The sequence below is a fragment of the Osmerus mordax genome, chromosome 3 (assembly GCF_038355195.1).
Source record: "Osmerus mordax isolate fOsmMor3 chromosome 3, fOsmMor3.pri, whole genome shotgun sequence".
NCBI classification, from domain to species: domain Eukaryota; kingdom Metazoa; phylum Chordata; class Actinopteri; order Osmeriformes; family Osmeridae; genus Osmerus; species Osmerus mordax.
This window is the reverse complement of record NC_090052.1, coordinates 22,301,794-22,313,255: the sequence shown is the minus strand read 5'-3', so window position 1 is coordinate 22,313,255 and position 11,462 is coordinate 22,301,794. Positions and strand designations below refer to the sequence as shown.

The following is an 11,462-nucleotide window of genomic DNA, read 5'->3' as shown; positions in this document are numbered from 1 at the left end:
CAGCAGCATACAAGGCTCAGAAGAAGAGGAGGAGTAGTCAGTTCCCTCCTCAGGGGCCTCCCTCCATCTCTCCTCCCTCCATCTCTCCTCCCTCCATCTCTAGGAGGAGTGTGTGTTCATTCTCTCCAGGTGTCTCCAGTCTTCCTCCTTTTCACAACGTTTCACTCCACTAAAGAACTTCTTTATCAGAGCCTTGGCCTCCGCCTTCACTGTGGACACACAGGAGATTATACACACACACACACGCACACACACACACACACGCACACACAACACACACGCACACACACACACACACACACACATCTCCATGGTTCTCACCTGGTCCCCTCCCCTGGCCCCGCCCTTCAGCCAGCAGGTGAGACAGGAAGCGGGCGAACGACTTGAACAGCTCCTAGACAGAGAGGTCAAAGGTCACAACAGTAACTGAGATGGTGAACAGGACCTCCCCTCCTCTCCCTCTCCCTCACCTTGGTGCTAAACTTCCCCTGGGTGTAGTATGGGTCCAGGCAGCGCACAACAATGTCCGCCACCTCCTTCCTGCTGGCAGGTTGTGGGGGGGCCGTGGTGGGGAGTCTGGCCGTGGGGCCCAGGGGGGGCTGGGAGGAGGACGGGGCCCCCACGGCGCCCCCCCGAGGCTCCACGAGAGTCTCCTGCACCTGGGGGTTAAAGGTCACCTTCCTCCTGCTCTCCTGAAGGGGTCGGCTACGTTTGGCCGAGGGCTCCCTGTATGCCCCCCCGTCCTCTGGTACCTGGAACACACAGAGAGAGAGAGAGAGAGAGACAGAGAGAGAGACAGAGAGAGAGAGAGAGAGAGAGAGAGAGACAGACAGAGACAGAGAGAACGTGTTGTGTCGGTATTTGGCAGTATTCTGAGACAGGCCATCATCTGAGGTTCTAGAATTTCAGATGAGGTTCTATAGTTTGAGGCATTCTAGAGCTCTGGTAGATAGAGCGGTCGTCCACACCTCTGGCAGGAGCAGAGATCTGTTCTGGTCTTCCTGACGTTTCTGCCTGAGGGACAGAGAGATGGCGTTACCGTGACAACCACAAATCAAGATAGAGATGGTTATGACAATGACGGAAAGTATTCATGTCTGCATCTCACTCTGTGTGACCCTCCGCCTCTCGCTCAACTTCCTCTTTCACTTCCTGTGTTGTGGGGGCCTCCTCCTCCTCCTCATCCTCGTCCAGAGTGATGACTTCTGGGATGGCTTCCATGGGGACCATCTCTAATGGACTGATATCCGCAGAGACCGTATCTGTGGTGACCGTGACAGGTGAGTGTTCCTGAGCGCTGATAGACTGAGGGGCATCCTCGGCCTCATGAGATGACATGCCATTGGCTCCATTCTCTAAAGCCCGCCCCTGGCTGTCGGTCTGTTTCTTCCCAAAGTATTGAGCGATGCTCCTGGTGCTCTTAGCGGCTTCCGCTAGCTTCTGCTGCTTCTTACTCAGTCCTTTACCCGCCGCTTTGGACGGACTGTCTACACTGAGTCTGCTGCCTGCTTTAGAAGGGCTGTCAGCCGACAGCTTGTCCCCTGTGTCTGAGGGGCTGCTGAGGGCGGCGGCCGTGGCTTTGGCCTTCGCCCTGATGGAGGAGGTGATGGAGGTCAGGGCCACAGGGGTGTCGCGGTGGAATCCCCCTCCAGGCACCCCGTCAGGGATGGAGGTCTGAAGCAGCTCTCTGGCTGTCTGGAAGGGGTCTGAGGACCCCCTGAGACCTGCTCCAATCCTCTTCCTCTTCAGCTAACACACACACAGGCAGGGAACATACACACACACACACACACACAAGATGCAAGATGAACCACTAGAACATTAGAAGGAACTTCAAATGTGTATGAGTCACTGGTAACAGCTCATTAAGCTTGTCTGCTTGTGTGTGTGTGTGTGTGTCTCTTACTGAGTAGATTTGGGAGGCGGGAGTGAAGCCAAGCAGCTCCACAGGAAGTGAGGAAGAGGAGGAAGAGGAGGGGCTTGATTTATCCTTAACTTCACTCTTCACGTCTGTGGTCTCCTCTCCCCCTCCTCCTCCCCCTCCTCCCCCTCCCCCCCCTCCCGGCGAGGCAGTCGATCCCTTCTTCATCTCTGAAACCTGATGGAAACCGAGGGATGTGTTCAACAAGCAGAAGCATGCTGGCCTGTCACTCTCTTAACAGAAGGAGAGAGAGGAAGACACACCATTGGCCGACACTATAATCCACATGACAACGATGGATGGTGACAAAAACACACAAAACAGAAACAACTGTTCTGTGCAGCAGTTCCCCTGTCTGTCCACAGGGGGCGCTGTGGAGCCTCACCTTCTTCAGCATGGCGGCCTTGTAGAGGTTGGTAGACTTGGTGTTGCGGAACGCCTCGTGTTCCATTTCCACCGCCATGGAAACGGTGTCCTCTGCTGCCCCCTGCTGGCTAGAGAGAGCCTGCTGTAGCAGCGCCAGGCAGTGCTCTCTGGCCTGGCACACACACACACACACACACAGTCACTTGGAGCCACAGAGAGGCAGTGTGTGTGTGTCTGAAGTCTGTTTCCCATCACATACTGTGTAAAACTGCTGCTATCCCTGTGTTACTGACTGTGAGGGACTAACAGTGGTTGAGAAGAACGTCTCCTCCCAATCTATTGTGTGTGGAGTGGAGGTGATGGAGTGGCTGTCTGGGTTACTCATTTGAGCTCTGATGATAGTGAGTCACAGCATTCCAATGGGTGAATTACTCTCAGCAACATGTGGAATGCACATATTGGTTTGCAAGTGTGCGTGTTTGTGCGTGTGTGTGCGTGTGTGTGCGTGTGTGTGCGTGCGTGTGTGTGTGCATGGTTTAGTACCTTTACAGTTAACCTGGGGATTTTCTGGCTGCTGGCTTCCTTCAGTAGACATCCAGCATCTGCACACACACACGCACACACACACACACACACACACACACACACACACACACACACACACACACACACACACACACACACACACACACACACACAGGGTCAGATACACTACCATTCATATAGTCAAGACATTTACAAGGTTAATTATTATTATTAGAAATAATTATTTTTATTTGAAATCTACATTTTGTTCTTCAAACTTTGCTTTCGTCAAATAATGCTCCATTTGCAGCAATTACAACATTGCAGACCTTTGTCATTCTAATTCTAATCCTTTTAATTATCCATTAGTCTTAGGCAATTAGCAAACACAATGTACCATTCGAACACATACAGTAATAGTTGCTGGAAATGGGCCTCTATACACCTATGTAGATATTTCATTAAAAAACAGACGTTTCCACCTAGAATAGTCATTTACCACATTAACAATGTATAGTGTATTTCTGATTAATTTAACGTTATCTTCATTGAAAAAAAACAGTGCTTTTCTTTGAAAAATAAGGACATTTTTAAGTGACCCCAAACTTTTGAACGGTAGTGTATATGTGTTTCCATGAACTGTCCCAGAGACTTTAGATTAGTACTCACCTGGAGGAACAAATTCCACTCTGCGGCCCTCAGACCCCTACAGACACACACACACACACACACACACACACACGTTAGTTTTAACACACTCCATATTGTGTCAGGAAGCATTGTACATCCCACTGCCTGTCTGTCTGTCTGTCTGTCTGTCTGCCTCTCTCTCTGTCTGTCTGTCTGCCTCTATGTCTGTCTGTCTGCCTCTATGTCTGTCTGTCTGCCTCTATGTCTGTCTGTCTGCCTCTATGTCTGTCTGTCTGCCTCTCTCTCTCTCTGTCTGTCTCTCTCTCTGTCTGTCTGCCTCTCTCTCTGTCTGTCTGCCTCTCTCTCTGTCTGTCTGCCTCTCTCTCTGTCTGTCTGCCTCTCTCTCTGTCTGTCTGCCTCTCTCTCTGTCTGTCTGTCTGCCTCTCTGTCTGTCTGCCTCTCTGTCTGTCTGCCTCTCTGTCTGTCTGCCTCTCTGTCTGTCTGTCTGTCTGTCTGCAGGAGTAAACTAAGGCTTGCTGAGGAAGTAAAGGTTATACTATGAATGCACGGCAGTGTGTGTGTGTGTGTGTGCTGCTACCTTCCGTAGGTTAATCTGCTTCTTGAAGAGAACTCCAAACTCCTTCTTCCTGATCTCAGAGTCGTCTTCCCCTTCTCCTCCCTCCCACTCCTCATCATGCCTGGAACATCATCATCATCATCATCATCACACATCTACTTCAACATGTGTGTGTGTGTGAGAAGCAGAAGGAACACAGAGAAGGAAAACAGGAAAAGAAACCTGTCAAACCACCTCTGCTACATGGCGCGTTACCTCTCGAAGCCGTAGCCCTTCCTGCCCCCGGCGTAGAGCTGGCGGTCGAAGCCGAAGGGCCCGCTGGGGCCGGGCGCGGCCGCCATCCTGGTCCTGAGGGCGGAGCCCTTCTCCAGCTGGGCCCGCACCGCCCGGGGGTCCCGACAGCAGTCACACGCTCCGCCGCACACCGGGGGGGCGTCTCCGAAGAACTTAGAGATGGTGGCATGGCGACAACTGGAGGGGTGGGGCAGGGAGGGTGGGTGGGGGGTGGGGGGGTGGGGGCAGGGACGAGATAGGGTGCGCACACACGACATCCTCGTCAATAACACTGCTCTGATAAGACAGCAGGGAGGAGAAAGATGATGAAGGTGATGATGATGATGAGGAGGGATACTGCAGGATAATGAAATATGACTGGTAATACACTCTGTATTTACAGACCAGTACAGTTACTTAATGATCAATAGCTTATCATTGTGCACCAGGTCACCCACAACAGTGATCAATGTGTGTGTGTGTGTGTGTGTGTGTGTGTAATCAGATCAACACACGCAAGCCGCCATTAGCACTCAGCACCAGTGATGAAAACAGAATCAACGTGAAATCAGATTGAGGACTAGTACGAACCGAAACAGATGAGGCACGCGTACACACACACCCTCTCTGTCTGTCTCCAGTACATAGATACAACAACTCCCTCAAGTGCAGATTGTTGCGGAGAGAAGAGGAAGAGAGAGGACGGAGGAGTACATCATGTAACACACAGAACAAGTTTCTACAAAAGAGAGACACAACCCTATCAAGTCCAAAACGACATAACACAAACACATACACACAGGCTCTCTTGGGAGAGTATTAGACAAGCCATCTTTACTGCACACACAAACACTAACTACTTTGCTTAAAGAAGAATGCCTATCTCCACGGTGATCAAAGGGAAGGGGGGGGGCTGTCAGACCACAACGGGGGAGGAGTGAACATAAACACAGAGAGAGAGAGGGAGGGAGAGAGAGGGGGAAAGAGGCATGCTGTAAAACAGAGAGGGAGGGAGAGTCATGCTGAAAGAACAAGACATTGAGGTCGGCATGCAATAGGGGAGAGAGAGAGGAAGGGAGGGAGTGAGGGAGAGAAAGAGGGAGGGGCAGAGAGAGAGAGTAACTTGTATTCCGTTAATGTAAGCCAGACAGCAGAAACACACAGCAGGAGTTGTAACTGTAACAGAGTTGCACAACCACTGGTCCTGTCCTGCTGGAATACTAGGAGACTGGACAGAGAGGAGCAGAGCTGGAGGAAGGAAGACTGGAGAGAAAGATTTGAAGAGAGAGAGAGAGAGAGAGAGAGAGAGAGAGAGAGAGAGAGAGAGAGAGAGAGAGAGAGAGAGAGAGAGAGAGAGAAGAGGAAGAGAAGCCGAGAGGTGGAGGAGAGGCACAGGAAGGAGAGACCCGAGGCGATTGGACTGGAGCGAGAACGAACAAAGGAGAAGAGGAGGAGGAGAACAACTGGGGAGAAGAAGAGAGAAGAGGTCTGAGTGAGTATGACCAGCTGGAGATGTTGTGTTACTGTACAGTGTGTGTGTGTATGTGTGATTGTGAGTGTGTGTTTGTATGCTAATGAGATGTGGGAGGACTTATCGGTGCTAACCCTAATCCTGAGCAGCCTGTTGACAAGGCTGACAACATCACCTCTGTCATTCTGCACTGCAGGGTCATCCAACACACACACACAGACACACACACACACACACAGAGAGAGACACACATCTCTCCTTGTCTGGCTCACACAACACTGTGACTGGCTCAGGTAAGAGATATGTTGCTTCTTGCGTCTTAACAGACTTATTCACTTCTAACAACACTACATAGTCACGTAACCATACTGTATGTGTGAAAAGGACCCATTCTTCAGGTTGTTATATCATGTCTGTGTGTGTCTAGTGTTACATGTGTGTGAAGACGACTAAGTCTTCAGGGTGTGTGTTACTTGTGTGTGTCTTCAGGGTGTGTGTGTGTTACGTGTGAAAGCCTGTCATAAAGACAACAGTAGAGGGTGGATCTGTGTTCAATACAGGTGTGTTTGTGTGTGTGTGTGTGTGTGTGTGTGGGCAGGTTATGAGTCTGCAGGGTACTTGTTCCAGGGAGAGTTCACTCGGAGTGGGTTATTGTCATTAAGAGACCCATGGAATGAGACCCAATCACCTTTACCCAGCGCGTCCAACCACACCTAAACACACACAACCAGAACAACCACATGTTTGTGAGCAGCACCCTCCAAGACTGGGAGAACGTGCTAACAGTCTCTCCCTGCCCAGTCTCTCCCTGCCCAGTCTCTCCCTGCCCAGTCTCTCCCTGCCCAGTCTCTCCCTGCCCAGTCTCTCCCTGCCCAGTCTCTCCCTGCCCAGTCTCTCCCTGCGACTGGGCTACATCACACAAGACGCTTTCCCTGCGATTCATCCTGGTGTTCCCGCCTCTGTCTTCCACAGGTCAGCCAATCCCAGCGCCAGCTCCCTCACTAGCACTGACCAATCGGAAGTCCTCGTTCTGAGTGACAGCTGTCCTGAGCCAACAGGATGGAGGCTGGGAGCGAGGTGCTCGGCCTTCTGGAGAAGATCTGGGCCAAGCTGCAGGGCCTCCCCCACGCCAGCTCTATAGAGATAGGAGCCTTCTTCATCGTCCTCCTCTTCATCAGTAAGATCCTCTCACACACACACACACACACACACGCACACACACACGCGCTAACCTTCCTCTCTCTGCCATCCTCTGCAGCGGTCATCATCCTCATGATGGTTATAACCTGTGTCACCTGTTGCTGCTGTCGCAAGACCCGTCCCAAAGGACCCCACACCTGAGACCTATTTAGACAGGCAGTCAACATGGACCTCTATTAATCTGTAGAATAAACACCCAGTCAGAGAGAGCTTAAATTAGTCAATGTGTTAAGTTATATTGCCGTAGGCCATCTTTATAAAGAAGCTATCTATACGGACCTACGGTCTACTTGATGAAGAAATGAGGACCCACACACAGAAAGGGAGACAGAAACTGCACTACAGAATGGAAGACACATTTAGTCAGGCATTCTGCATGGACATCCCAAACATCTTCAGAGTGGAGATGACTGTGAGAAAATGACTAAAAAAAATGACTAAATGAAAGCAGAATACAGCATACACACTAAGAGCATCGTGGACGGTTATTACTGAGCTATTCTATTCAGACCTCTGGACGTCAGAATCACACACCCTGGCCAGCACTCCAGGTGTTCAGGAGAGTCCACATTCCTTGGAGCGCCCCTGAACCAAGGCACCTAGGAGGGGCGGAACGTATATAGGGGTGGGGCTTACTGGGAGGGGTGGGGCTTACTGGGAGGGGTGGGGCTTACTGGGAGGGGTGGGGCTTACAGGGAGAGGTGGGGTTCACTGGGAGGGGTGGGGCTTACAGGGAGAGGTGGGGTTCACTGGGAGGGGTGGGGCTTACAGGGAGAGGTGGGGTTCACTGGGAGGGGTGGGGCTTACAGGGAGAGGTGGGGTTCACTGGGAGGGGTGGGGCTTACAGGGAGAGGTGGGGTTCACTGGGAGGGGTGGGGCTTACAGGGAGAGGTGGGGTTCACTGGGAGCGTTGGGAATAACTGTTGGGGAGGAGTTCTCTGGGAGGGGCGAGGTTAACTTACGGTGTGCCAAAAACAAGCTGAAACACTTTAAGAGGAGAAAGGGATGCAGCCTGACCCCTGCTGGAACTATCTGGAACTGCAACAGTGATCAATGTATATTCTTTTACTAAAAACACAGCCTGTTTAATCGGTTATCGGTATGATTAATATGTAGCTACGATGTATAACATTTGTCACATCAACGATATATCAATGATGATTGTACATCTCTGAACATTAAACTGTCATTTCCTATATTTTTGTATATGTTGAATATGTGAATGAGTAATGATAATGAGCGTGTTACTGTGTGTGTGCATTCCTGTGTGTGCGTATTTCTGTGTGTGTGTGCGTTTCTGTGTGTGTGTGTGTGGTGTGTGTGCGTTCCTGTGTGTGCGTGTGTGTGTGTGCGTTCTTGTGTGTGTGTGCGCGTTCCTGTGTGTGTGTGTGCGTTCCTGTGTGTGTTCCTGTGTGTGTGTGCGTATTCCTGTGTGTGTGTGCGTATTCCTGTGTGTGTGTGCGTATTCCTGTGTGTGTGCGTATTCCTGTGTGTGTGTGTGCGTATTCCTGTGTGTGTGTGCGTATTCCTGTGTGTGTGTGTGGTGTGTAACTCACGTCTCCTGTTCACAGAAGGACACCATGGCATCAAAGTCAGCGACAGCAGCTTTGTCCGTCTCCTTCTCTGAGCCTCGCTTCGCCTGAGCAGCACCATGACAACACCATGGTTACAACTGGTGTCACACACACACACACACCTTCGCCTGAGCAGCACCATCAGAATCAGAATTCGGTTTATTCGCCATGTACTATGTTATACAAACACGGAATTTACTGTGGCAGGGAGGTGCAAAACACTAAACATATACAGATCTTAAATTAAGTAAAAGTACAAAAGTTTAACTATTTCTAAGAACTAAACAATCTAAGAATACAACAATTTAAATATTAAAAAAAATATATAAAAATAAAAATAAGAATAATGAACAGCATGAATGGTCAACATAGTGCAATCGGATACTGAGATAAAGTGGCTTATGCATACTGAATTGCCATTAGATGGACTTATAATAGTTAAATAAGTGAATGAATGTCAATGGGAGTATAACCGAGGAGTGTAATGGGAGTGTAACCATGACAACGCCATGGTTACAACTGGTGTTCACACACACACACACCTGCTTGCGAGCCAGCTCCTTGCGTATGAGGAAGTTCATCTGCTCCTTGTCCCTGTGGGAGTAGTAGGTCCTGCAGCTGGAGGGCAGGCCATCCCTCCCCGCACGGCCTGACTCCTGGTAGTAGCTGGCCAGGGACTTAGCCAGGTTCCAGTGGGCCACGAACCTACACACGCACACGCACACGCACGCGCGCGCGCACACACACACACACACACACACACACACACACACACACACACACACACACACACACACACACACACACACACACACACACACACACACACACACACACACACACACACACACACACACACACACACACACACACACACACACACACACACACACACACACACACACGGTTAAGATGGTGTTATCTCTGTGTTTGGGAACATTCCTGGCCTTTAGGCCCCGCCCACCTGACGTTGGCTTTGTCCACTCCCATGCCGAAGCTGATGGTTGCCACGATCACCAGCACTTTCCCCTGCATCCAGTCAGACTGGGCCTCTGTGCGATCTCCCGTCTTCAACCCTACAGGCAACAGAAGGTGAGAGACGTGTGTGCAGTACAGGATTACAGCACTCCGTGTTTGTCAGCTATGGGCAAATACAGCCATTCATGTTTGCGGTTTGCACACTATTACAGTGCTCCATGTTTGTAGTCCATACAGAACTACAGCCCATGTTAGTAGTCCATACAGAACTACAGCCCATGTTAGTAGTCCATACAGAACTACAGCCCATGTTTGTAGTCCTGCTGGTGAGTCTCACCTGCATGGTAAGGCTTGGACAGGACTCCTAGGCTGGTCAGCTGATGGGCCACAGTTTCACAGGCCTCTCTGGTCCTGCAGTACACAATCCCACAGCCCTGCTACCAGACAACACACACAGCTTCAACACACACAGCTTCAGGAACAGAATATTACCAGACAACTGGACGACTACCAGACGACTGGATCACGATGGAGAGAAAGTGGAATATACAAAAAGAGATGCAAGATGAGAAGGACAGAAAGAGAGGACCTGGTCTCCTGCTCCTACCTGTGTCTTCCCCGTGCCCCCCGGGGCCACGCCCCACAGGGCCTCTGTGATGAAGGCGTGCAGGTGAGCGTAGGGCTCCTCCAGCTGTTCTCGGAACACCACATCGTAGTGCAGGTTACTACGGAACACCGGCGTGGCGAAGGACAGCGGCGAGCGCAGCCTCAGGGACTTGCTGATGTCTTCCTGAACCTTTTTGGGCGCTGTGGCGGTCAACGCCACACAGGCCACCCCGGGAAGACGGGCTCGCAGCTCACCCAACTTGAGGTAGTCCGGCCTGAAGTCATGCCCCCACTGGGAGACGCAGTGGGCCTCGTCCACCGCCAGGTATGAGACAAGCCTTCGGGAGGAGAGGCTGGTCAGGCAGGGCTTGAACCCAGGAGAGGCCACCATCTCTGGGGTGATGTAGAGCAGCTTCAGCCTGGGGCTCTCGCTCTCCAGGTCGGCCATGATGACACGGCGCTCGGCGATGGGGAGCTTGGAGTTGATGGAGCACGCGGGGATGTTGAGTTCTCGCAGGTGCTCCACTTGGTCCTGGTGGAGGAGGAGGGAGAGAAAGGAGAAAAATGTGTTGAGACAAAAACAAGAATATGAAAGACATAGACGAGAAAGTGACCCAAAGAGAGCAGAGAGGGAAAGGTAGACTGGCAGACAGGTAGACTAACTTGTATGAGAGCGATGAGGGGGGAGATGACCAACGTGATGCCATCGGCCAGCATCGCTGGCAGCTGGTAGCACAACGACTTCCCTGCTCCCGTGGGCATGCACACAAACACATCGCGGTCTCCTGCACGGTGAAGAGACAATTCATGTGTTATTAGGTAGTATCTAGCAGGTTTACTGGCAATGACGCTCCTTAACATGAGATGGCTTGACAGGTGCCAATGTCCTGTGTCGTCTATCGAGTGGGATAAATAGCAAGTTTAATGTTATGAGACTACACTGTTATCATAACGTCGTTAGTCACTTAGTTAGCTTTGTAACCAACACGATCGGTCTCCATCAATTCACTGACAAAATAGCTTGCTAATTTGCCGATTAGGGCGAAGCGTTAAGGTTAGCGACCGTTGTGGTAGCTAGCAATTTAGGTTAAGTCTTCGTGGGAGGGTAATCTATATTATTTATAATCTATACCTTTGATAACGGCCTTGACCGCGTCCTCTTGCTTCTGTGAACGGAATACATCAAACCCAAAATGGGTTTTTAACGCCTTTTTAAGGGAAGTCATCACTTACTAAGTGAAACTCCCAACTTCACAACAAACTTCACTCTGCTCAGCTGCCGGCGTCGCATTACGATGACATCACGGTATTCGTGTATGGCAGAAATGCTCATGGCAAACG

The 11,462-nt window shown here is 50.8% G+C and overlaps 1 protein-coding gene across 1 annotated transcript in view; it reads right to left on the bottom strand.

The window, feature by feature from the left end:
- recql5 (RecQ helicase-like 5) overlaps window positions 1-11,388 on the bottom strand; it is a 12,002-nt gene extending 614 nt beyond the window's left edge. Inside the window, exons 1-18 of the mRNA XM_067233496.1 lie at window positions 11,254-11,388; window positions 10,785-10,906; window positions 10,123-10,653; window positions 9,853-9,952; window positions 9,502-9,613; window positions 9,080-9,242; window positions 8,520-8,602; window positions 4,275-4,490; window positions 4,041-4,140; window positions 3,482-3,518; window positions 2,831-2,889; window positions 2,307-2,459; window positions 1,907-2,098; window positions 1,109-1,749; window positions 969-1,014; window positions 471-752; window positions 322-394; window positions 1-209 (exon numbers count right to left, since the gene is read on the bottom strand). The exon at window positions 1-209 is cut by the window's left edge and continues 614 nt beyond it. Coding sequence (XP_067089597.1) covers window positions 100-209; window positions 322-394; window positions 471-752; window positions 969-1,014; window positions 1,109-1,749; window positions 1,907-2,098; window positions 2,307-2,459; window positions 2,831-2,889; window positions 3,482-3,518; window positions 4,041-4,140; window positions 4,275-4,490; window positions 8,520-8,602; window positions 9,080-9,242; window positions 9,502-9,613; window positions 9,853-9,952; window positions 10,123-10,653; window positions 10,785-10,906; window positions 11,254-11,347 — 3,114 coding nt within the window. The 5' untranslated portion in view covers window positions 11,348-11,388 and the 3' untranslated portion in view covers window positions 1-99. The remainder of the gene's footprint in view (window positions 210-321; window positions 395-470; window positions 753-968; window positions 1,015-1,108; window positions 1,750-1,906; window positions 2,099-2,306; window positions 2,460-2,830; window positions 2,890-3,481; window positions 3,519-4,040; window positions 4,141-4,274; window positions 4,491-8,519; window positions 8,603-9,079; window positions 9,243-9,501; window positions 9,614-9,852; window positions 9,953-10,122; window positions 10,654-10,784; window positions 10,907-11,253) is intronic.
- Between the last annotated feature and the right edge of the window lie 74 nt (window positions 11,389-11,462).